Raw genomic sequence first — 23,665 nt, 5'->3', positions numbered from 1 at the left:
TACAAGGTTGAGTGGCCCCAAGACATGAAGGATTCATAGTTCAGTGAACTTACTTGAAAGTCTTGAACGATGATGAAGATCGTACGTATGAAGTTCGTACGTGAGAGTATGCTTTGTGTTACGTAGAATGTAACGTGTACCTCTTAGGATTTTAGAGCCATGTATTTATAGGCTAACAATTAGGGTTTGAATAGGATTCTATCCCCCCTATAATCGTGATCTCCTTTCCTAACTAACATGTGTTATTTAAGGAAACCGAATAAGGTTGGTCTTATCATTTAGCTTAGCGTGCAATGTAAACTATTTTGACCAAGTCATTAAAGACCGCATCCATTGGTATAGGCTCATAGGAGACACAGCTATACCCTTGGTTTTATTCATAGCATACGTAGATGATGGCATCTAGTAAGCAGGTTAGGACTTGGATGCGTATTCCGCATAGGCATTCGGATATGCGTATCATTATCACATATTCTACTTGTCTTCGCATTTACGCATGAATGTTGGTAAGTCTTTGATTTTTGGCATAGGCGTTCAACAAGATGTAATTGATTCTTGCGCTTTGAACTCGGGTTGCAAAAGTGGATCTCTTCCAACTAAGTATTTAGGCTTTCTAATCGGAGCAAACATGACTCACATTTCTCATTGGAATGACGTCACTGCTAAGTTTTGGAAAAGGCTTGTATCTTGGAAAGTGCCCTTACTTTCAAGTGGTGCTCGTTTAATGTTAATTAAAGAGGTAATGGGATCTCTTGGTTTGTATTATTTTTTGATCTTTAAATGTCCGATGAAAGTTATTAAAGAGTTGGAATCTATTAGTTCAAATTTCTTTTGGGGTGGCAGTAGTGATAATCAGAAAATGAGTTGGGTTAAATGGGATAATCTATTGGCTTCTCGTGAAATAGGTATTCTTAATATTGGTAGTTTATGTTGGGAAATTACGGTCTCACTAATTCCCACCACCCAACCCAACAATAATAGTAAAGAAATAAGAACAATACACAACACAAGATTTAACGTGGAAACTCCAAAACAGGAGAAAAACCACCGGCCCCCAAAGAGAGAAATACACTATATCACAAATTGTTACAATGATATAGACGACTCTCTTAAGCTAACTACACTCTCCAAAATATTTAACTAATACAACTCTCAAATAAGGGTAAGAAAGAAAGAAATAATTAAATACTTAAAGTGTATTGATTGGTGCAATTTGGAAGTGAGGCTTAACACTCCTTTTATAACCAAGTCATCCCCCTCCCACTACTTCCACCCACCTATGTGAGATAACATCCATTCACAAATACAAAGCAACCATATCCATTTCTTCTAACCAAAACTATAACCAACAAATCTCCACCTTTTGGATAGAAGAAGATAACCATGCTTCCACTTTGCAAAAGAAACCTACGTAGATGCTTCCTCGACGACAACTTCAAGATCCTCATCTTCATGCCGCTGACATTACCTCTAACCCAAGAAATAAAATTTGCATCTTCATCGAACATTGTCAAGACCCGACAATCATTGTCATAACAGACAATCATAACTCTAAACATAATTATCATACTCCACCATAAAGAGTATAGCACTTAGAATATCACATTCCAAGCATTTTATATCGGCACATGATGTATACCCAGCTGAACTGTTATGGTGCAACTTCCTGTTTGGCTTTCCCTGGAAGTTTCATCGGCTACAACATCCGTTTCCACCACACAACCTGCATAAACACCAAACCAATGCCCATGTGCAATTGTGGAACCGCTAACGAATATCCCTTTCCATGGTGGCGCGGACACACCATGAGGATGACGTGACTTCAGAAGAATTCGTCACTCTCCGTAACGATGGAGACAATGTTAGCATCTTTGGAGCCATTTGTCGGATTAGCTCCACCGGGACAATTAACCCTTACATGTCCAGTCTTCCCGCACTTCCAGCATGTCAGATTCTTTCTAGAGTTTCTCTTCTGCCTATCCGAACACAACAGTACCGTAGCTTCTGATGACGAGACTCCGTTACCTTCCAATCTTTTCTCCTCGGATAGGAGCTTGCTAGTAACATCTTCAAACTTCAACGTTTCTTTCCCGTACATTAGAATAGGTTTCATGTGCTCATAGGACGATGATAAAGATAATATCAACCTTAAAGCTTTATCTTCATCATCCGTTTTAACTCCAATAGCCTCCAGTTCCGAAACAATACCGTTAAGAATACTTAGATGATCTGAAATCTTTGAACCTCCATCCATACGCAGAGTATGAAATTGTTCTTTAAGACACAACCGATTTGAGATGCCCTTGCCCTGGTACAACTGCTCTAGTTTAACCCAAAGCTCCTTTGCCGTTGATAACCCGTGCACATTTGCAAGCACGTTCTTTGCAAGACACAAACGAATCGCACTTGCTGCCCTCAAATCCATATCATCCCATTCTTCATCGAACTTACTGCTAGAATCACTGCCAAGAACAAGGGTGAGTTTACCCTTCAAAGCCTTGTGTAAACCAGACTGAATCAACACATCCTTGACTTGAACCTGCCATAAGCCAAAATTGATCCTCCCATCAAATTTCTCTACATCAAACCTCATTGGACTGAACTTCGACATCGTGTACGTATCCTATAAACAACACTTTCTCTGATTTTGCTCACGTTTCGAATAGCCAAAAGAAGTAGCAGGTAGCCAGGACCCTTTAAATCGGAAATCCACAACTCGCCACTAACCAATCCAACTATTACTACGAATCAGAAAAAATATTGTCTAACCAGATACCCTATACGATCAATAGAACTCGTTTCTGATGTGGACGATCCACTCTCGTGGCAACCACAGAGCATACTCCGACTCCTATAACTGAGACCCTCGTCAAACCTGACGCTCTGATACCAGTTGTTGGGAAATTACGGTCTCACTAATTCCCACCACCCAACCCAACAATAATAGTAAAGAAATAAGAACAATACACAACACAAGATTTAACGTGGAAACTCCAAAACAGGAGAAAAACCACCGACCCCCAAAGAGAGAAATACACTATATCACAAATTGTTACAATGATATAGACGACTCTCTTAAGCCAACTACACTCTCCAAAATATTTAACTAATACAACTCTCAAACAAGGGTAAGAAAGAAAGAAATAATCAAATACTTAAAGTGTATTGATTGGTGCAATTTGGAAGTGAGGCTTAACACTCCTTTTATAACCAAGTCATCCCCCTCCCACTACTTCCTCCCACCTATGTGGGATAACATCCATTCACAAATACAAAGCAACCATATCCATTTCTTCTAATCAAAACTATAACCAACAGTTTAAAAGCGTTTAACATAGTCTTTTTAAAATGGAAATGGAGATATTTAAACTGTCATGAAACTCTTTGGGTAAAGATAGTGAAAATTCTACATGAATCTATGTTCTCTGATGTTGGAGTTCAAAGTGTATGGGAAAATATTGTGTATTGTTGCAACAAAGTAATTGTTCGAAATCTCATCCCAAAAGATGCTTTCAAGATGCAGCTAGGTGATGGCGCAGCTATTAGATTTTGGCTTGAATTGTGGATTGGCGAAACTCCTCTTCATGTACGATATAATCGTTTGTTTCACTTGGAATCTAATCGTGAAGATGTGGTAGCAAGCAGACTCATGAATGATTCGTAGGTTTGGGACTGGACTCACACATATATTGGATGCCGAAATAACTCTTCATTGGCTACTTTACAAAAAGAATTACCGGGTGTTCATCTTGCTAATCAAAACGATTATTGGAAGTGGTCATTATCGGGTGATGGAGTGTTCTCTGTTCGTTCAGCAAGGGAATATTTGGATCGTATTTTGTTTCCTTCGAGTACGCATCCTACATTATGGAAGAGGTTTTTTCCTCGAAAAATCTATATTTTTCTTTGGCGTTTTATCATCGATAGACTTTCTCATAGACTTAATCTCTCAAGAACAGGTTTGGAGATTGAGACTATTAGTTATTTGCGAACAAGGCGTGGAAAGTTTGGGACATGTCTTCTTCGAATGTCATTTTTCTCGGGAAGTATGGCTAGCAATTCGTGTTTGGATCAATCATCCGCTCCCTTCATTTTCCTCGTGTTGGATTGAAGTTGGGAATTACTCGTCTGAATCGAAGACCAGGGTGTTATCGATCGTGGTGGCTACTCTTTGGATGATGTGGTGGTTTCGGAATTGTTCATTATTCAATGCCAAATCCGTAAAAAAAATGCAATATTTTCGATTCCATTAAGTTTTTTTTCGTTTTCGTGACTTTGAGTAAATTAGTTACAAATTGGAACTTATGACTTTCAAGTCCCTTGTAGTACCTTCTAGCGTTGCTAGAGGAACGTTTTTTTATGTTGTTAATAAATTCCGCATTTAAAAAAAAAAAAAAAAAATTTAATACGCTTCATATTCTTTCCATATGTAGACCCTTCGATCAACAATCCACGTACAATTATTTACTACCCAAAAGTCTTGAGATTTAGTCAATCAACACCAAGTCCAATTTTATTTATACGGAGTAAACACAACTAATAAATAATATATTTAATATTTATCCCTAAACCATTTAAACCAACAGTTTTATATATCCAATCCAATATCCAATACTACGGTTGAAACTTAAAAGGACCATTTAACTTGCAACAATCGCACAAAAATACAATGTGCATATGAATAAATATGTTTCATAGACAGACTTATTCTAACTTATATTTATATAGATAGATAGTTATCTAAAAAAACAATAAATATGTTTCATAGACAGACTTATTCCAATTTCAATACTAATTTCTACCGTAATACTTGCCTTTGAAACAAATTACAAAACTGAATCCCAAGTCTTGGAAGAGATGTTAGCTAATTAATCAAGACAAGGCTGGATTCGGTGTTGATCAATGATTTTTTCTTCTTGGGTCACTTGACGAGGAGCTTCTAAGTTGCATACTTCGTTTTCCTCTTTATTAGCACGTGACATTTTGCTGAAACAAGCACCCATATATGAAAATTCAATCCCATAATATGATAAGCCGAGCACAAACCAAATCCAGTCAAGGTTAACGGGGAGGAATAAAATCAACACGGACAATAAAGGTAGAAAAAAAAAGTCCTGTGTAGGTGACATGACATTTGTTGTCATCATCTTTGGATGCATAATGATGATCTAAATAACAAATTCCAAATGCAATCCCAAAGGATACACACGCGAGTAAAGATCCAATCCAGTTGAGATTAGGCGGGACAATAACAAGAGAAATCGAGAAAACAGACATAAATGTTGAGAATAAACCTATAAATTTTAAAATGGTGTAATGAATATTCCTCAAATTCTTGTAAAAACAACATCTAGAAATGATCAAAATCCAGGTAGTGAGTGAAGCCACATATAATGCAACAAGAGACATGATCATAAAGAAGCTATTTATTTCGCTATCATTATCTTTTTTGTCGTTTTGAGAAACGATTCCATCTCGAGACAGAATTAACAGAAGCCCATAATAAAAAGAAGAGATCTGCAAAATTACTGTGTAGATAAAAAACCTGAAATACAACACCTACGGATTTGATCAATCTTAATTAGATCGATGTATGTTAAAATGTAATTCTTTTAGATTAAAAAAAAAAACTTACACTGGATTTGAATGCGATGGTGCCACGTCATCGTTAACGCAAATGACAACGTGCTTACTCATTCTATTTTCCATTCCGATAGGAGTGGTTGTTAGTGCATATTTTGTAATCCCTAGTTCCATGAACTTTAACGTTTTATTCGATCATGTTGTAACCTGTAATATTGTTAAACGTTGATTGTCGATGTGTTATTTTATATTTGTAAACGTTTAAATATAATTCGTAATATTACTCGACAGTCGGCCGACTGACATGGTCAGTCGACCGACTGTCATTCACTGTCGACCGACATAGGAACTGAGGTATTTAAGCCTAATTAATCTTCATTAATTTGGTTAACAACTCAGCACATCACACACACACGAAAAACACTTCTTGGTCGAGTCTCTCTCAATCTTCATGTCCAAATACCACAGAATGTCAGTCTAGGCTTCGTGTTTATCAAGATCTAGTCTTGGTTTGACTTGTACGAACCTGAAAACCCATAGATATTCGTTTAAGCTCTTTCTATTGTTATTCCGCCTCTAGATCGTGTTAGGTTGATTCTAAGATCCTCTCACTCAGCGTCTACAAAGTGGTATCAGAGCGTTTCAATATCGAAATTATTTTCCCACTCAAGCACCTTCGAAAGTGCCTTGTTCGCTGTAGTCTCAGCCTTTACAATCAGCAAATTCTGAGCATCAAACTTAGTTTGTAACTTCTTCAATTCAACCTGTTGATCTTCAACCTGCTTGGTCGTTTGTCACGTGTATCGACCGATTGTCACATATGTCGGTCGACATAACACCAAAGTCGACCGATTGTCGAGCTGAGTATAAAAAGGCCTCAGACGGCCGATTTTCTTTATCTCGTGCGATTGTGTTGATTTACCAAAATTTCGAATTTTGCAAGGAAGAGTTTTTGATCGTGTTTTTCGTATACATCTTTGAATTGTGATTCCAGCGCCGTTATCCAATCTAGGTAATTCTTTTTAAATCGAAAGTTATTGAAGTTTTCGTGTTTACTTTTCCGTTTCGATTCAATGTGTGGTGTTTAGGACCTGTAATTGGTAATTGTTGAATAGATAATGTTAATCGGCCTCCTCTGTACATGTATTAGACTTTGATTGAGTCAAAACACCATAAAATCGAAGAATTTATGTTTAGATCTGTGTTTTGCTTCGTTTAATCAGTCGGCCGATTGTCCTTGAAAATCGACCGACTTAGCGTATGTCGGCCGACTTTATAAGTCAATCGATTTACCTGTATGTCGATCGACTGTCCTTGAAAATCGACCGACTTACATTGTATGTCGACCGACTGTTGTTTCCTGTATTTTTTTTTAATTTTTCGATTTAACGCTTTTCGATTATTGTATATATGTTTGTATAGCAGAATAAATGGCTCAACTAGGTAGTCCAGTGAACGAAGACGTACATGAGGAAGAGGTGATTCTGTCCAAGAATCTTCCAGGCCTGACGGCAAGCGAAAATGCCAATCTAGAGGCACGTCTAAACGAGGAAGGACCTGAAGCAAAGGAAGGCTTCGTTGATATTATCAAATTCTTGAAAAGGTCCAGGATTCATACTGCAATAACTCTAGAATGCAAGGCATACTACTCTCACCAACGAGAATTCTGGAACAATGCTTCTATCGTCACTGAACAAGGAAGAAAGGTGATACGAAGCAGCGTTGGTGGTACAATTGTAAAGATCTCGGCACAGACAGTTCGTGAAGACTTAGGTTTTCCAGATAATGATTCTATGCCAGTCACACTGAATAGAACTAAGGTCCGAAGGTGTCTAGTAAGATGTGGATACTCTGGTGATCCAATGAAAGGAGCTGTTAAGAGAACTCGATTCTGTCATCAATACAAATACCTAACTTTGGTGTTGTTGAGATGCATGAGTCCAATGGTAGGCGGTTTTGATGAGCTGAATGAGACTTATAGCTCAATGTTTGCAGCACTAGTTCTTCATGCGGACTTCAACTTAAAGTAATTTTCAGAAGCATGTTGGTGAACGTGAAAAAGAAGAGCCACTTAATGTTTCCTAGGTTCTTGCAGGTGATGATTGAAAAGCAAGTGCAAGGTGTGAATAAGGTTTGGGAGGATGAGATTAAGCTGAATCATCTGAACGATTTGACTTTCAATCGAGTCAAGCAAAAGAGAGGTCCGGATGAACCATTCAAGAGATTGGTTGGCCACCTCGCAAATGAAAACTATGTATGTCCACCAGGTGCTGCCTGTCGTCATGAGAACAGTACGTCTGGTAATGAAGATGATATCGTCGCAGTTGGTGAAGACGATCAAGAGGTTAATCAGCCACCGCCAGTTGTTCCAATTGAACAGATACTGGTTGATGAAGACGATGAAGGAGATGACCTTGACCCTGATCAATTCGAGCTGAGAAAGCGAAAACAATCTGAGGGTCCTTCGGTTACAACAAAGCCGAAGCAGAGGTGCATAAGATTCATTAAGAAGGCAAAAAGGACTGAGTCGTCCTCCGCTACTGAACAGCGACAATCACAGCAATCACAACCACAACGACAACCTTCAGCTGCTGCTACTCAAGAAACACGTGCTGAAACTGATACAGGAGTTCATGCTGCTGCATCCACGACCGCTATTACACAAGATGCTGCGGTTTCTATATTAAGTGAGAAGGTTGTCAATATGGCTTCTGAATTTGAAAAGTTTAAAGAAAAAGCTGATGAACGAGAGAGAAGAAAGGATGCTGAGATTGCCAAACTGACCAAGCAGGTTGAAGATCAACAGGTTGAATTGAAGAAGTTACAAACTAAGTTTGATGCTCAGAATTTGCTGATTGTAAAGGCTGAGACTACAGCGAACAAGGCACTTTCGAAGGTGCTTGAGTGGGAAAATAATTTCAATATTGAGGCTGTTGATCTCGAGGAGGATATAGACTTTGGTAATTTTAACGATCAAGGCGAGGATGAGCTAGGTTGGGATATTGCTAAAGGCACAAGCGAGAACCCACTGTCAGTAATTCCTCTAAATATTGATTATTCTTTACGTGATTTTTTGGCAAAGCAGGATCGTCTGAATCACTCAGTTGTATTTGATGATTTAGAAGAAGGGGAGATCCCGCCGGATCTAAGCGCTGAGGAGCAGGCCGAGCTAGTGCGTCAAGAGCAACAAGCAAGTACTTCAGCTGACGCAACTGCTAGCTCATCTTTTGAGAATCGTTACGATTCTAGTGATGATTTTGAGGAAATTGTCGTAAGTAATGAAAACGACAAAGATTTTGATGAAGTAATTATTGAAGATGAACCAATAGGTGATTTTCCAGAGTACGAATGTAATAACGATAAAGATCTACCTACATTTCAAGACTACTTCAAAATGAATGAAGAGCTTCTAAACCGTAAATGCGAAGAAAAAGAAAAGACCGAAGATTTGCCTCCAGGGTTTTTACCGGTCAAGATAAATAAAGAAAAGATAGAAGTTCTAGAAGCTGAGTGGAAGATCCTGTTGAGGATCAGAAAATATTGTGAGAAGCCAGCGCCGGAACCTGAATGGATGAATTACATTAATAGACCGGCGAATCTTTTGGCTAAAGGAAAAATAATTGCGTGGGCCTACATTAAAGAGTTGAATATATACGCAATAAAGAAGGAGTACGGAGTGGATTACATCAAACATGGATACGAGTTCACGTCTCTACCGTACTTTGAATTTATGCAGGTGGCTAGGCTCAAAATGTTATATAGGGATTATGACGGAATTCCTAATATTGTCTGCAAGAAGATAAGACACTCGTACTTGTCAAAGAACTTTGAGGGATTCGGCCCTCAATTTCCCACGATCACTTATAGAACAAACAAGAAAACGGGCGAACGAAGAAAGATAGTCAAATACAAGCCAGTAAATTATATGAGAAAGGTTCCTGTGATGAAAATGCCGCAGAACTTTAGCCCACGTTTTCGCTGGTGGTACTACGATGAACGCTCAGAGGAGGCAGTCATTGTTTTGGACAAATTGAAGGAAGATGAGACAGACTCGATACGGGTTTTAGATCCCGTTTGGTTGAGAAATTGCTGTGAAGCTGACATCTTCACATTGTACTACAATCGGATGCTGTACAGGCCAGAAAATAGAGTTCAAGCACAACAGTACATTCGTGTTGCAAAGGTTTGCTATTTGAACAATATGGTTACAGATCCGTACAGAGATTGAAGCAGATCGAAGACTTATGAGGAACTAGGTCTTAGGGGGAGTTTGTTAGTGCATATTTTGTAATCCCTAGTTCCATGAACTTTAACGTTTTATTCGATCATGTTGTAACCTGTAATATTGTTAAACGTTGATTGTCGATGTGTTATTTTATATTTGTAAACGTTTAAATATAATTCGTAATATTACTCGACAGTCGGCCGACTGACATGGTCAGTCGACCGACTGTCATTCACTGTCGACCGACATAGGAACTGAGGCATTTAAGCCTAATTAATCTTCATTAATTTGGTTAACAACTCAGCACATCACACACACACGAAAAACACTTCTTGGTCGAGTCTCTCTCAATCTTCATGTCCAAATACCACAGAATGTCAGTCTAGGCTTCGTGTTTATCAAGATCTAGTCTTGGTTTGACTTGTACGAACCCGAAAACCCATAGATATTCGTTTAAGCTCTTTCTATTGTTATTCCGCCTCTAGATCGTGTTAGGTTGATTCTAAGATCCTCTCACTCAGCGTCTACAGTGGTGGTTGTTAAATCAGACTCCATATATTCTGTGTGATCAATTAATTCCTTTTTGAATTCAAACTGATTTTTATTTTCTGTTCTACAGAACTTAAGTATAAACTAGTCCACTGTGGCTCATTTTAATTATGATCTAAATCATTACATTATACAAGATGGCAAATTGCATAACTGGTCTCTAGTTATATAAACCAAAATTTTCGGTCAACCTTCGAGGGATTGCTTCTATTTATAGCATATTGATTTTAAAAGATTTTGACTAATCTTTCATTGTGTTATTTTCCTTGAGAATTAGATTTATATGAATGACTTTAAGAAAGAAGATCAAACAGAGTGTGTATTTTAAAGAAAGTACAACTTAATAATGGAATAACATACGGAATATGCATTGTATGTAGCTTTTTTTCAATTAATCTAATGAAAATGCAAATAGTACCACTTATAGGCATACAAGGAAAATAGAATATAAAAAACAACCTCCATAACTTACTCAACCAACCACCATGACATCAAACTATTTAAAAACATGACCAATTAACCGAAGAGATAAATCCACAAAATATTCAATACGGCTATTAAAGCATAAACAGTCCACACAATCCAGTTGAGATTGTTGGGGAGGAAGATCACCAACACGAAAAAGGGAGGTACTAAAACGAATCCGGAGAACACAATGGTGTAGATTTTCTCTTGGTTTAATTTTTTGGGATCATAAAACGAATAAAAGCATGCAATTTACGGTCCCAATGATTACACACGCCAGTAAAAATCCAATCCAATCGAGTTTGACAAATAACGCCATTAGAAGTAAGAAGGGAGAGACAATTGTGGAGCAGTAACCAATACACTTTAAGACAGTGTAATGAATATCCTTCATCCATGAGAACTGAAAGTACTTTGTACATATCAAAAGTCCGGTTACTAGTATTGTAAAACATAACGTTAAACCGGACAACCTCAGAAAAACACCATTCACCATTGTCCCGGAATGAGGCAGTTTCTTATCGTTTTGAGACATGATTCCATGGCGAATATTTATCAAAACACACGCAGAGAACAAATTCGTATACATCAAAATTTTAGTGTACGGTGAAATCCTGAAATCCACAATGCATATGTTGCAAATTAATAACCTCCATTAATATCTAAAAAGTGGTATAAAGTATAAACCTTTGTTCATCGAATTAACTTACTCTCGATGGATGGTGCCCGAGGAGGAATGTGATGGCACATCATCTTCAACTGATATGGAAACCAGCCCATCTCCTTCTTCTCCCATTAGTACTACTGAATCGTATGCGTATCAAAACTGACCCAACTCAAACCTTTTAAACAGGTCCCTAAATCAAGGCAGTATCATAAAAAAAAAACAGTTAGACGACTTAGTTATTAATCAACTAGAGTTTACACGTACGGTAAAGGTTTACCACATGTAAAGTAAGATGTTTTAAAACCCCACCTGTCATTAGAAAAAAAAATATATATATATTCAAAATTTGATTTCCAAATTACTAAAGTTTTCTCCCGGATCCATTCAGGATTCAAACCCGAACCCGGTCTGCCTACCCCTCGGGATAGTTTAAAGATTTGGTTCCTGCAATGCGATTCAGGTTTCCTTCCAAAAGCGTGTGCGTGCATAGCAAAGGCAAATGATCATGAAGGTGGTTAATAGTAATACTTCTCCGGGTGATGACGACAACTTGCCCATTTAAAAACAAAAAAATGCCCCACCCCCGCAGTTGTTTAAGCATTTACTATCTACTGTTTGAAATTCTTCTAAGGTTTCTAGCTTTTAATGTTATCTTGAAACCAAATTTTCTACCACAATAACTTTAACTTATTATGATCATAGCAGACAACAAAACACGCTCGTTCTCAGGCTGAAAACCAAAACCTTTACATATTATACAACTTAACTATAACCGTTCGGAAACAAAAACACGCAGGGGCGTGTAAAGTGACAGGACATCCCTGAAAACTCGACCAATACAATCTGTTTCTATATGATTCTAATATACGAATATTCGATACTATCAACAATTAATTAAAACTAGTACTAGTATCAAGCTATACCTGCACTCGACTTCTCGATCTATCTGCCTGAATCTTCTGATTCTATGACAAATAATCTATCGAAGAACAAGACAACCACCGGCAATAATCGAATAGTTTAAGCAAGAGACAATAAGGTTGCATTTATGAGAATCAAAAACCGACTAAACCCAATTTAAATTCTCATCTAACACTAAAACCCTATTTTAATTCTAATCTAATTCTAACTGTATACACGTTTCCATATTACCCTCATCTATTTCTATACTTTATCTTGAAAGAAAACAAAAAATCTTAAATTATATTTACTACTCCGTAAAAAACATTTGACATAATTACACAACTGTCCTTGTGGTTTATCAAAAAATGTATGTTTCGTTATAAGCTTTTTTCATGGATATTAATTAAATAAGTGACCAACATAAAAACATAAAGATGTGAGGGTTTTTCGTCATTCTACCTTCTCTTCTCTTTTTAACTCATTCATCTTCATCTTCATCTTCATCCTCATAAACCCAAACTCAAATCAAACCTCAAATTAATAAACCCTAATCAAAACCACAATAAAACCTCAAAATACTCAAAACCTTAATCAAATAGCAACCAATAAGGTTATTTCTATTGGGGGTAGGATGGGCCGGCCCATCCTCGGAATCCTAAAAAGAGAGGGAACAGAATCACTTTCTTTCAGTGACATATCTAAAGGTTATTTCTATTGGGGTTGGTCCGGGAGAATTCGTATTATTAATTTATTACTATGATATATATGATGATATATACGATCTAAGGGTTAAGGGGCAACCTTGTGTGCAATGTTGCACCTTACGGGAGTCGAACTCCTGACCTCTCGCTAAGAGAGGTGTGTCACTACCACATGAGCTACAACACAAGGTTGATATATAACTGTTAAACTAGAAAATGTTGGACTAGAGATTAGTCCGACCCATTTGTGGGTCAAGGGTTTTGCTAGAGTTCTTGTAGTCACTATAAAATGCATAAACATAATAACCTCACGGGCAGGCCCGGCCCAGTAGGTGGCACAACTTGTACATTTGTACAGGGCCCATGCTTTCTGGGGGCCCAATAGGCATGGGCCCAATAGGGTTCAACGTACAAAGGGGCTAATTTCTAAGGAAAGACGATTTGAATTACAAGAGTCCATATTTGCCATGCTTTCTGGGGGCCCAATAGGCATGGGCCCAATAGGGTTCAACGTACAAAGGGGCTAATTTCTAAGGAAAGATGATTTGAATTACAAGAGTCCATATTTGCCATTCCAGGAGAAAACGAATTGGATTACAAGACCCATTTTAACTTTTAATTCAATTACAAAGGCCCAGTATTGTAAATTTATTAATTATTATGAGTACTACTTTATTTAATACTAGAGAAAAATTTGTTTGGTAATCGATGTGGGAAAAGTTTGTTTATTTAATACTATCTGTTTTGTTCAAATGTTTAAAATTGATATATACAACTCAAAAGTCCTTTGCAGACCATGATCAGTTTAAGGTACAATATACATCAGACTTGTAGATATCAAGGTAAAGGTAAAAAAAAAAAAAAAAAAAAAAAAAAAACCAATACACAGATTAAAAGGTTTAGTTTAATAGTTTAATAATGGCCTACAAGTCAATTCTTAAAATTATATCAAGTGAAACAAAAAATGGAATACACAATACACAAAACAATATATAGTAATAAAAAAACATTAATTCTTCATGTTTCTCTTCGAAGCTTCACCTTGGTCTTCATATAATGGTGTACTCTCGTTTATAAAATTATCCAACAAAGTGGATTATTAAAACATACGAAAAATTACTAAGTTCTTCAAGGATTAGATACATGATGACTTGATATAAAAAATAATTGGTACGTATGAACAAATTTATTTGTACAGATTAACTAAATTTGTAACAAAAGCTATAATTACGTACGAATATAATAAACTCCGTATTGATTAAGCCCCGAAATTAACCCTCAATGGGCAACTTGAATGTTTCTTATTTATAAGGGCCTTTTTTCCGACTCGCTTAGGGCACTAAAAATCTCAGGACCGGCCCTGCTCACGGGTTTCATTATCTTACAATAACAAGAATGTGAAACATTTTGATAATTGTCGATTTAAAGTCAATGTATAACTTATAGGTATAAAACAATAATGTTAATTACGACGTATCATAAGTTGTTGTTAGAAATTTTTTAATTATAATAGCTTATTTAAGTGTTGAATTGAGGTTTAAAATATAAATCTTTATATAATTTGTAAGTAACTAGAGGGGGTGAATAGTTACTTAATACAATTTTTGAAACTTTTTCGATGATCAATAAGATTTGAACAATACTTGGTCACCTTAATCAACTCAAACCAATGTGTAGTGGGTTTATGTTTCTAATAGTGCGGAATGTAAAGTAAAGAGCATAAACACAAGGATTTATAATGGTTCGGGTGGATGTTAACTAATCCACCTTAATCCACTCCCCGATTCATTAATCAGGATTTCATGCTTCACTAAGCACTTTTCTCCAAATCCGGTGAAGATCCGATTTACAAGCCTTGTACTTCTCCTTGGACTACAAACCTAATCCTTCTATCCCTTGGAAAGATTACCTCCAACTTAGATCAATTTGTCTACAACTTGGACAAGTATTAATCTCCAATGAGATTAATCAACTCCCTAATTCCCTTTTAGAAAGATAATAGCTAAGCTAGCATATGCTTCTAATTACAAAGTACAAAGACTCACCCTTTCTAGTAATGACAATTCTAAGATAATTCTAATTCTAAGACAATTCTAAAGATTATTACAACACTATGTAAACTTACAAAGATTAGAATTTGAAAGTAAGTTTACAAACACCCCTTTTATAATCTATGAGATTATAAAACTTCTCTTGCTAATCACAAATATATGTATGAATGTTATGTTCTTGTGATTATCTGATGATTTTGAGTTGTAGCATGCAAGAGGTCAAAGTCTTCAAAGTTCTCCAAGTCTTGCTATTTATATGGAGAGATAAAAAGTCAGGTATGTCTGCGGCTTGACCTACGGTCGACCGTGGGTCGACCGCACGTGGTTCATTCCAAAATATATATCCGTTGTATAGCCGTTTAAATCAGTTTTGGACGTCACTCCTTGGACACTTTACTTCATTTAACACCTGCAAAAAGATACCCAATATCCTATACAAATACTATATGCATTAAATGTCCATTTACCTTGGATGTATTGCCTTGATAGTGAATTATCATGCTCAAAGTGGAAGTCTAACATTCTTGGATACAAGTCATGATAATCATGTGAGGCAATCTCAGTTTTGTCATAATCCTTTATTTGTAATTAACACATTTGTTAAATCTCTATTGGTTAGTCAACATGTCATTGATGACACAAACCTACTTTAATTACAAAGCATGCTAGTATTCAAATTTGAACTTGTTTGTAATTAATTAAGTGTGGTATTGATGTTTTGACAAATTAAAAATAATAACGATTAAGCATGTTGAAAGACATCAAGTTAATCAAGTTTAAACTTATTCATAAACTTATTTTTAGACTTAAGCAAATCTATGTGTGTTAATGTTTCATTATCTTTTAAGTTTACTAGATTATGACATTCTAATATTTATCCAAGTAACACATGCATATATTGAAGTAGTCCAAATACTAGTTACATCTTGTAACAAATAGCAAGACAAGATTGATACATATACATATTAACTCACTACTTATCATTTGGCACTTAACATTTAGTCAAATAATACACATGTACTAATAACAAGTAGTCAAGTAATATTCATGTAATGACTAGTAAGAGATCATTAAGTAGTCTTAGAATTAATCATATAGTGATAACACATCATTAAACTAAGACTAAGTAAGTTTTACTTGCAAAGTGACATTTGCAAGATTGATGTATAAGTATACATTAATATTCAACACATGTACAAGGAAAGAGCAACTCTTGGTTGGGACTTGGTGACCATCATAAGAATGTCTAAATATATTTTAGATGTACATGTTTTCCTAAAACACTTATGTGTTTTTCTTAATCAAGGCCTAATCATCATTAAGGTGTCATTAGGCGTGATTAACCAAGATTAGTGTTCTAGTGACCAAAGCTCCTTTGGGAATGAAGGAGACAACTATTCTAAGCATGTTTGAACAGGTTTCATGAATTATAGACGCCCAGAAGTGGTCAAACAAAAACCGGACAGTAGGTTTCTGCGATCGATTCACGGTCAGCCGTGGAGTCGACCGTGCATCTCAGATTTCGTAAATCTGAGTGCAAGTCTCCACGGTCTGACCTACGGTCGATCGTGTTTTAGCCATGTACCTGTTTTTCGTTTTAAGCTTTCTTTTGGTTTTGGTCTTTTGCTAGAGCGAGTGTGAATTAGTGAACTTGTTTATTTTATGTCAAGATGTCTACCATCACATTTTGCTATATGCATATGTCATCATCAAAACACTTATTGTTATGGGTTAAGATTAGTATAATCATTAAACATAATCCCATGTTAATCTACATTCTCCCCCAACATACTTATGGGATTCATTGTAAAGAATTGTGTTAAATTTTAGCTATGTTACACGAATAAAAAGATACTTTATCCGTTTCAAAACAATTGTCCCATTTAACCTTTTTGAGTCTTTGTCTCAACTTTGACAATAATTATTTTCTTTTGTATTATATAATATATGATGAAAGTTATCTCAATAAAAACACGATTAGAAAAAGAATCTATTCATACAAATATCATCAATTATTGTATAACACAAACCGAAATAGTTACAGTTAAAGTTGTAAACAAAAGACCAAAAAATTCAAATGAGACAATTATTTTAGGACGGAGGGAGTACATTTTTAACATATAGGAGTATTTTGTGTAACATTTCACATTTATTAGTTGAATTGAATAGAAAAATAGAATTAAGTAGTAACTTTTAGATAATGTTATATATTATATTATAGATTATATATGATAAATATTTAAAGTGTATTAATGAAATAATTGATAAATATTTAAAATGTACCAATGAAATAGAAGAACTCTGCAAGTAGTCGATAAGTACCTATCCTACCCAATCAGCTATCACATTTTTTCCTTTGACTTTATATTATAATATTATTAGTATTACTATAATATATTATTCTCTCTGTCTCATCACAACTGTCTCCCGCCGACTTTTCAAAGTCTTTCCTTGTTAATTTTGACTATAAATATCTATATTTGTGTTATATAACATTTGATAAAAATTATATGAATGATAACACTTTTTAAAACTCGATTTATTCATATAATTTTCATCAAATATTATATAACACAAATACAAATATTTACAGTCAAAATCATCAATTAAAGACTTTAAAAAGTCAACAAGGACAATTGTAGTGGAACGGAGGGAGTATTGTTTTCCACTCCCCTGAACTCTTCTCCATTACGCATCCCTTTCATTTTGACTGTGAATTCCACGATCTTCTCATTCGGTGTCAGCATAATCATAAAAATCATTTTCAAGATAATTTGGTAACTAGAGGAAAACCCAATTACTTTTGAACCACCACCAGCCATGTAACATCTCGTCCTACATTGGTTAGTGAAAGAAAGTTTGAGTCCCTTATAAGCTTAAAGTAGTAGTTAATTAATATCTCCCATCATAGTTTTTAGTTGAAACCTAGAGATACCCGGCTAATCCATTGTTTTAGCTGAGAAGGGCGATTATATCTCGGGTGGTGACGGCACGCGGATCGTGCACCTCTTTAGGTCGATTTGAGGGTTGTTTCAGTTGGTACTAGAGCCACTCATGTGTCGTTCGGGATGGTAGGGCAAACCGCATTTGAGGACGATGAGTTTAGGCAAATTCCACATTGACCGTGGACATGAGTGATCGTGGATATAGATTATGTTTCAGTCTGACAAGGACGTCAGTAATTTAGGTTGGGGAGTTTGTAGTACCCCGTCTCACATCGGCTAGTACTAGGGATATAAACGAGCCGAGTCGAGCTCGAACACTGCAAACTCGAGCTCGGCTCGTTTAAGTTTCATAGAGCTCGAGCTCGGTTCGTTTAATATTTAACAAGTTCGAGCTCGGTTCGAGCTCGACTCATTAATCAAATTAATTATTCTTCTTTATAAAATTTAAATTTATTATAGTTCATATTTATTATTTTTGTAATTATTATCCACATATAATATGATAAGTATTATTCTTACAACTATTATTGATATCATAGTGATTATTATAATTATATATCAAATTATTAAAATATTTGATATTTTGATGTATTTTTTTTTACCAGCAAAATTTTATTTATTCATTCAAAGAATAAAAAGCAACCTCCCTAGCGAGGAACTGGGAAGGAGCCAAAGTTGATTACAACGGCTTCAAGATCAAGAGCCAGGCGTTCCAGCTGATATTAAATCTGCCTCCATTACATATCCAATTAAAAGACATAATACGAATATAATCAAAAAGATCACTCTTCTTCAACGGACTAGGACCAAAGAGGACACTATTTCGTAGACGCCATAGGTACCAAAGTAAAGTCACCACAATGACATACATTCTCTGTTTCGATTCGGAAGATGAACGCCATCCATTGTACCAAGTTAACCAATCGGACCATGATGAACATATGGGGATATCGATGCCTGACCATAAACGAATTTTTCTCCACATATCATTATTCATTAGCCACCACGCAACCAAACATCACATGATCAAGAGATTCGACAAAATGATCACATAACACACAATCAATACGTTGGATCTCCCTACTCGATAAATTCAGTCTCGTAGGTAATCTATTCAAAGTTCGTTTAGGCTCGCGAGCTTGTTCAAGCTCGAGACATGAAGCTCGAGCTCGAGCTCGTTTACTAAACGAGCTTTAACTAATGTTCAAGCTTGAGCTCGAGCTCATTTAGAGTTGGCTCGAATCGAGATTTTAATGAGCCAAGCTCGAGTAACTAGCGAGTAGTTCAACTCATTTACATCCCTAGCTAGAACTGAAAGAAAGGTTGATTCTCTCATAAGCTTAAAGTAGTGAGTAATTAATATCTCCCGTCATGACTTTAATTGAAACTTGAAGATACTCGGTTAGTCCATTGTTTTAGTTGTGAGGGACGATAGTCTCTCGGGGTTGTGACGGACAAGCGGATCGTGCACATTTTGAGGCCGATTTGAGGATCGTTTCAACCCATCACCATTTACCACCATATTAATTACTAATTATAATTATCAAATAATTATTAACTTCCAGAAATTACGATTATACACTAGTTACAAATAAAATAAATTAGCATATGTATATACACTTAGGACTTAGGAGTATCAATTTCCTTCCGTTGGAGCCACTTGGGTTAATTGTTTAGCCGGCTCTATAATAGGATTCAACTTTTGCTCCGCTGCTTGAGCCTGTATTTTTTAACAAAATACAAAGTTACAACAACACAACAACAACAAGAGCCAATCTCACATATGTAGAGTTTGAGGGAGGTAAGATGTAGACAATCGTTCTCATATCCTAGAATAAGAGAAGTCATTTATCCACCCAGAGTGAAGCAACTCAAGAGGGAAGAAAGTATTTCCTATCAATGTTCTATGAAACCTGTATATGTTGTTCACATATATAATGTGATGAACTGAAATACCTCGTCAATAAACTCTAGGGCTTGTTGAGCTTCTTCTACTATTGCTTCCGCCGCTTTTTCAACTAACTCGACGGTGGTTTTGATCTTACTGCCTTCTAGAAGATCGTCGTCTATCTTCTCTGCCACCATATCAACCGCTTCTGCCACCACTTCTACCAAATCTATAACTTCCTCAGCCGTCTCTATAACCAAATCTACATCTTCTGTATAATTCAAATGAACCCACTTATTCTTGTTAGAAAGATTTGAGTCATGAGTGAGTGAAATATAGAGTCCCAAGTAGTATGTGCATTATGTACTCCAACTTTTATAAAAGCGACACGTTAATAGTATACACATTTTTGAAACATTTTTGAAACGTTGTGATTTATTAAAGGGAATTTAATAGTATACCTTTGAATTGTAAAAATGGTAAGACTATAGTCACCATAATTCCACCCACTGTCCATTTTCCCCTGAAAAATAAACAAGATCCTTAGCATACTACTGTAAAACTTTATCAATTACAATAATTTTTTTTTTTTTTAAGTCAAACTCACACACCAAACTCATGAATATGTACGTGATTATAACGAGGCTTGACCCCAGTCTCTTGTTTAAAGGGGCTTTTCACATACCGCTAGACTATAGATTTTATTAATTATTTATAACTTTTTTGTTGTTTCTTAATAATAATTGAAAAGATGCTTACCAATTAGAACTTGAAGACGAAGATGAGGATGATGATGGTGGTGGTGATGGTGATGATGATTGATTTCCACTTAAGTCACAAAATGATCTTCGTGCTTGACAATCCACGGTGGTGTTTGGGAGCATACGAAAACGGGTCGTGCCATTGATGATCTTTGTGTTTTGAGAACATGTTGATGATTTTATAGTGTGAAAGTTTTTAACAATTAAACGGCCATAAGAAATACCCTTTGATCTTGCCATAAAAACTTAATTAAGATAGATTATAAAAAAAGTATGAGTTTGTATGTTTGTTTTGGATTAATATAGATATATATGACATTATGACAACGTATTCTTGAAGTTTGGTAGGAAAGGAATGCTTTTTTTCTATAGTCAAATTTTGAAGGTTTCTTATTCCAATAGGTTAACCCAATGATATAATCTTGAATCGTGAAGCATCATCTTATTAGTTGGAGTCAACAAGGGAGGTTTTTTGACATCTTCACTTTGTTTTTTTCTTTGTTTATTATGAATTTTCTATCGAAAGTCTTAAAAGCTTTCATTAAAGTTCTTAAAAGATTTGCAGTAAAAATTTAAAGGAAAGTTAATAATAACCGTCATGTAGTGTCTATCGACAGTCCAATCAGGTGGCTCCAATTTTGCATTGTTATTCCACTCAACCTATCCTCTTTGATCATATTTCAAGATGACGGATTCTATTTCACTATCCTCTTTCAACTTCTAAAATAAATTTACTTATTACTCTTTTAGTTTCAAAAATTCGTCTCAAAGTCTTTCATATTAAATTATGAATTAATTTTATCTGGTAGTATTATATAACACTTTATGAAAATTTTACAAATGAAAATACATCTAATCTATTCATATAAATTAAATTAAATATTACAACTAAAAATACATAGAATCTTTAATTTACAATCGGGTTATTGGCATCCGAGGTACATGGAAATCCAATGGTACTAAACTGAACGGCGTCAACGTCTATGGCCCTCATGATGACACAAAGAAACAAACTCTATGAGATTCTCTTTCGATATTAATTGATGGACAACCTGACGAGGCATGGGTTCTTTGTGGCGATTTCAAAGAGATCAGAGATGAAAGTGAAAGATTAAATTGTGAGTTCATAGAAGCTCGCGCAAGAAAGTTCAATAATTTCATCACAAGCAACAGTTTAATTGACATCCCGATTGGTGGTAGAAAGTTTACAAGGGTCTGTGATAATGGAATTAAGTTTAGCAAAATCGACAGGTTCCTGGTGTCTCAAAAATTCATCTCTGTTTAGGGTAATTCTTCGGTTGTCACTTTGGATAGGCTCACGTCCGATCACTGTCCTCTGTTATTAAAAGACGAAGACAATGACTTCGGAGCAAAGCCGTTCAAAATATTTGATTTTTGGATGGATGATCCTGAATTCGAACAAGTCTGTTTGGCATCATGGAATGAATCGTTGAATACAGGAGGTCACAAAGACTGTAATTTCCTCAATAAATTAAAGAGGCTGAAAGGGGTCTTAAGATCTTGGAGTAAGCAGAAATTTGGTAAAATCGATGAAGATATAGAAGAATGCAAGGCTGCAGCTATGAGGCTTGAATTAAAAGCCGAATCAGGCCCTCTTAGCCCAACAGAACTAGATCAGCGGAACGACAACAGGAAAAAATGGATTAGAAAAGAAAATGAAAAGAAAAGTATGCTGACACATAAAGCCCGGATTCGTTGGGCCATCGACGGGGATGAAAATTTAAAATTCTTCCATGGCATCATTCGTAACAAATTCAACAGAAACAACATACGGGGCCTTAAAATAAATGGTACTTGGAACAAAAACCCAAATGATATTAAAGAAGAAGCCTTGACACTATAGTGCGTTATTTGAAAAAAAAAGATAACTTAAGGCCTTCTCTTGAGGGCCTACATTAGCCATCCATTACTGATATGGAAGCTGCCGCCCTCGAATGTGAGTTTTCTGAAAAAGAAATCTTCGAAGCAGTGAATGATTGCGGTAGCTCGAAAGCACCCGGTCCGGATGGTTTTAAACTTAGGTTCTACAAGAGATGTTGGAATACCGTGAAGAAAGATCTCGTTGACGCAATTAACTGGTTTTGGGAAAACGGGGTAATATCGAAAGATTGCAACGCCTCGTTCATTACGCTTGTTCCAAAAAAGTCAAGTCCGGATGGTCTCGGGGATTTTCGTCCAATTAGTTTGATCGGGAGCTATTACAAAATTGTGTCAAAAATCCTTTCAAACCGTCTCAGGGAAGTTATTCCATCTCTCGTGGGCCCTGAACAAAGTGCCTTCATAAAAGGGCGCTACATCCTCGACGGCGTTTTAATTGCAAATGAAACTATTGACTTCTTAAAAGCAAACCGAAAGAAATGAGTTATCTTTAAGGTGGATTTTGAGAAGGCGTTTGATAGTATCAGTTGGAATTTCCTTCTAGCTAGAGGTCATGGAATGTATGGGTTTCGGTGCGAAGTGGAGAAAATGGATATTAAGCTGCCTTACGTCGGCCTCAATTTCCATTCTTGTTAACGGCTCCCCAACTCATGAGTTCACACTCAGAAGAGGGGTACGACAAGGAGACTCATTGTCTCCTTTCCTTTTTATTTTGGCGGCCGAAGGATTGAACATACTTACAAAAGCGGCCACAGAAAAAGGTTTGTTTAAAGGCATTGAAGTCGGGCGAGACAAAGTTCTTGTCTCTTATTTGCAATACGCAGACGACACCATTTTCTTTGGTGAATGGAGTAGATCGAATGTTAGTGATCTTGGAAAGTTGCTTAAATGTTTTGAACTCGCTTCGGGTCTCAAAGTGAATTTTCACAAGAGTAGCGTTTTTGGCATTGGTGTTGACGATAGTGAAATTAACCTTGTTGCGAACTATCTCGGGTCAAATAGGCAAATTCCCATGCACTTATCTCGGT

General features: G+C 36.1%; 1 protein-coding gene across 1 annotated transcript; it reads right to left on the bottom strand.

Moving 5' to 3' along the window:
* Positions 1-19,612: 19,612 nt before the first annotated feature.
* LOC139873368 (uncharacterized) lies at positions 19,613-21,016 on the bottom strand. Its single transcript, XM_071861297.1, has 4 exons — positions 20,737-21,016; positions 20,439-20,500; positions 20,046-20,248; positions 19,613-19,809 (listed from the first exon to the last, which is right to left on the bottom strand). The coding sequence occupies exons 1-4, from the start codon at positions 20,976-20,978 to the stop codon at positions 19,726-19,728; spliced, it is 591 nt and encodes a 196-aa protein (XP_071717398.1). The 5' UTR covers positions 20,979-21,016; the 3' UTR covers positions 19,613-19,725.
* Between the last annotated feature and the right edge of the window lie 2,649 nt (positions 21,017-23,665).

This window comes from Rutidosis leptorrhynchoides, chromosome 10, assembly GCF_046630445.1.
Source record: "Rutidosis leptorrhynchoides isolate AG116_Rl617_1_P2 chromosome 10, CSIRO_AGI_Rlap_v1, whole genome shotgun sequence".
Lineage (NCBI taxonomy): Eukaryota > Viridiplantae > Streptophyta > Magnoliopsida > Asterales > Asteraceae > Rutidosis > Rutidosis leptorrhynchoides.
The sequence above is the reverse complement of the archived record's forward strand: the minus strand, read 5'-3'. Positions and strand labels throughout refer to the sequence as shown.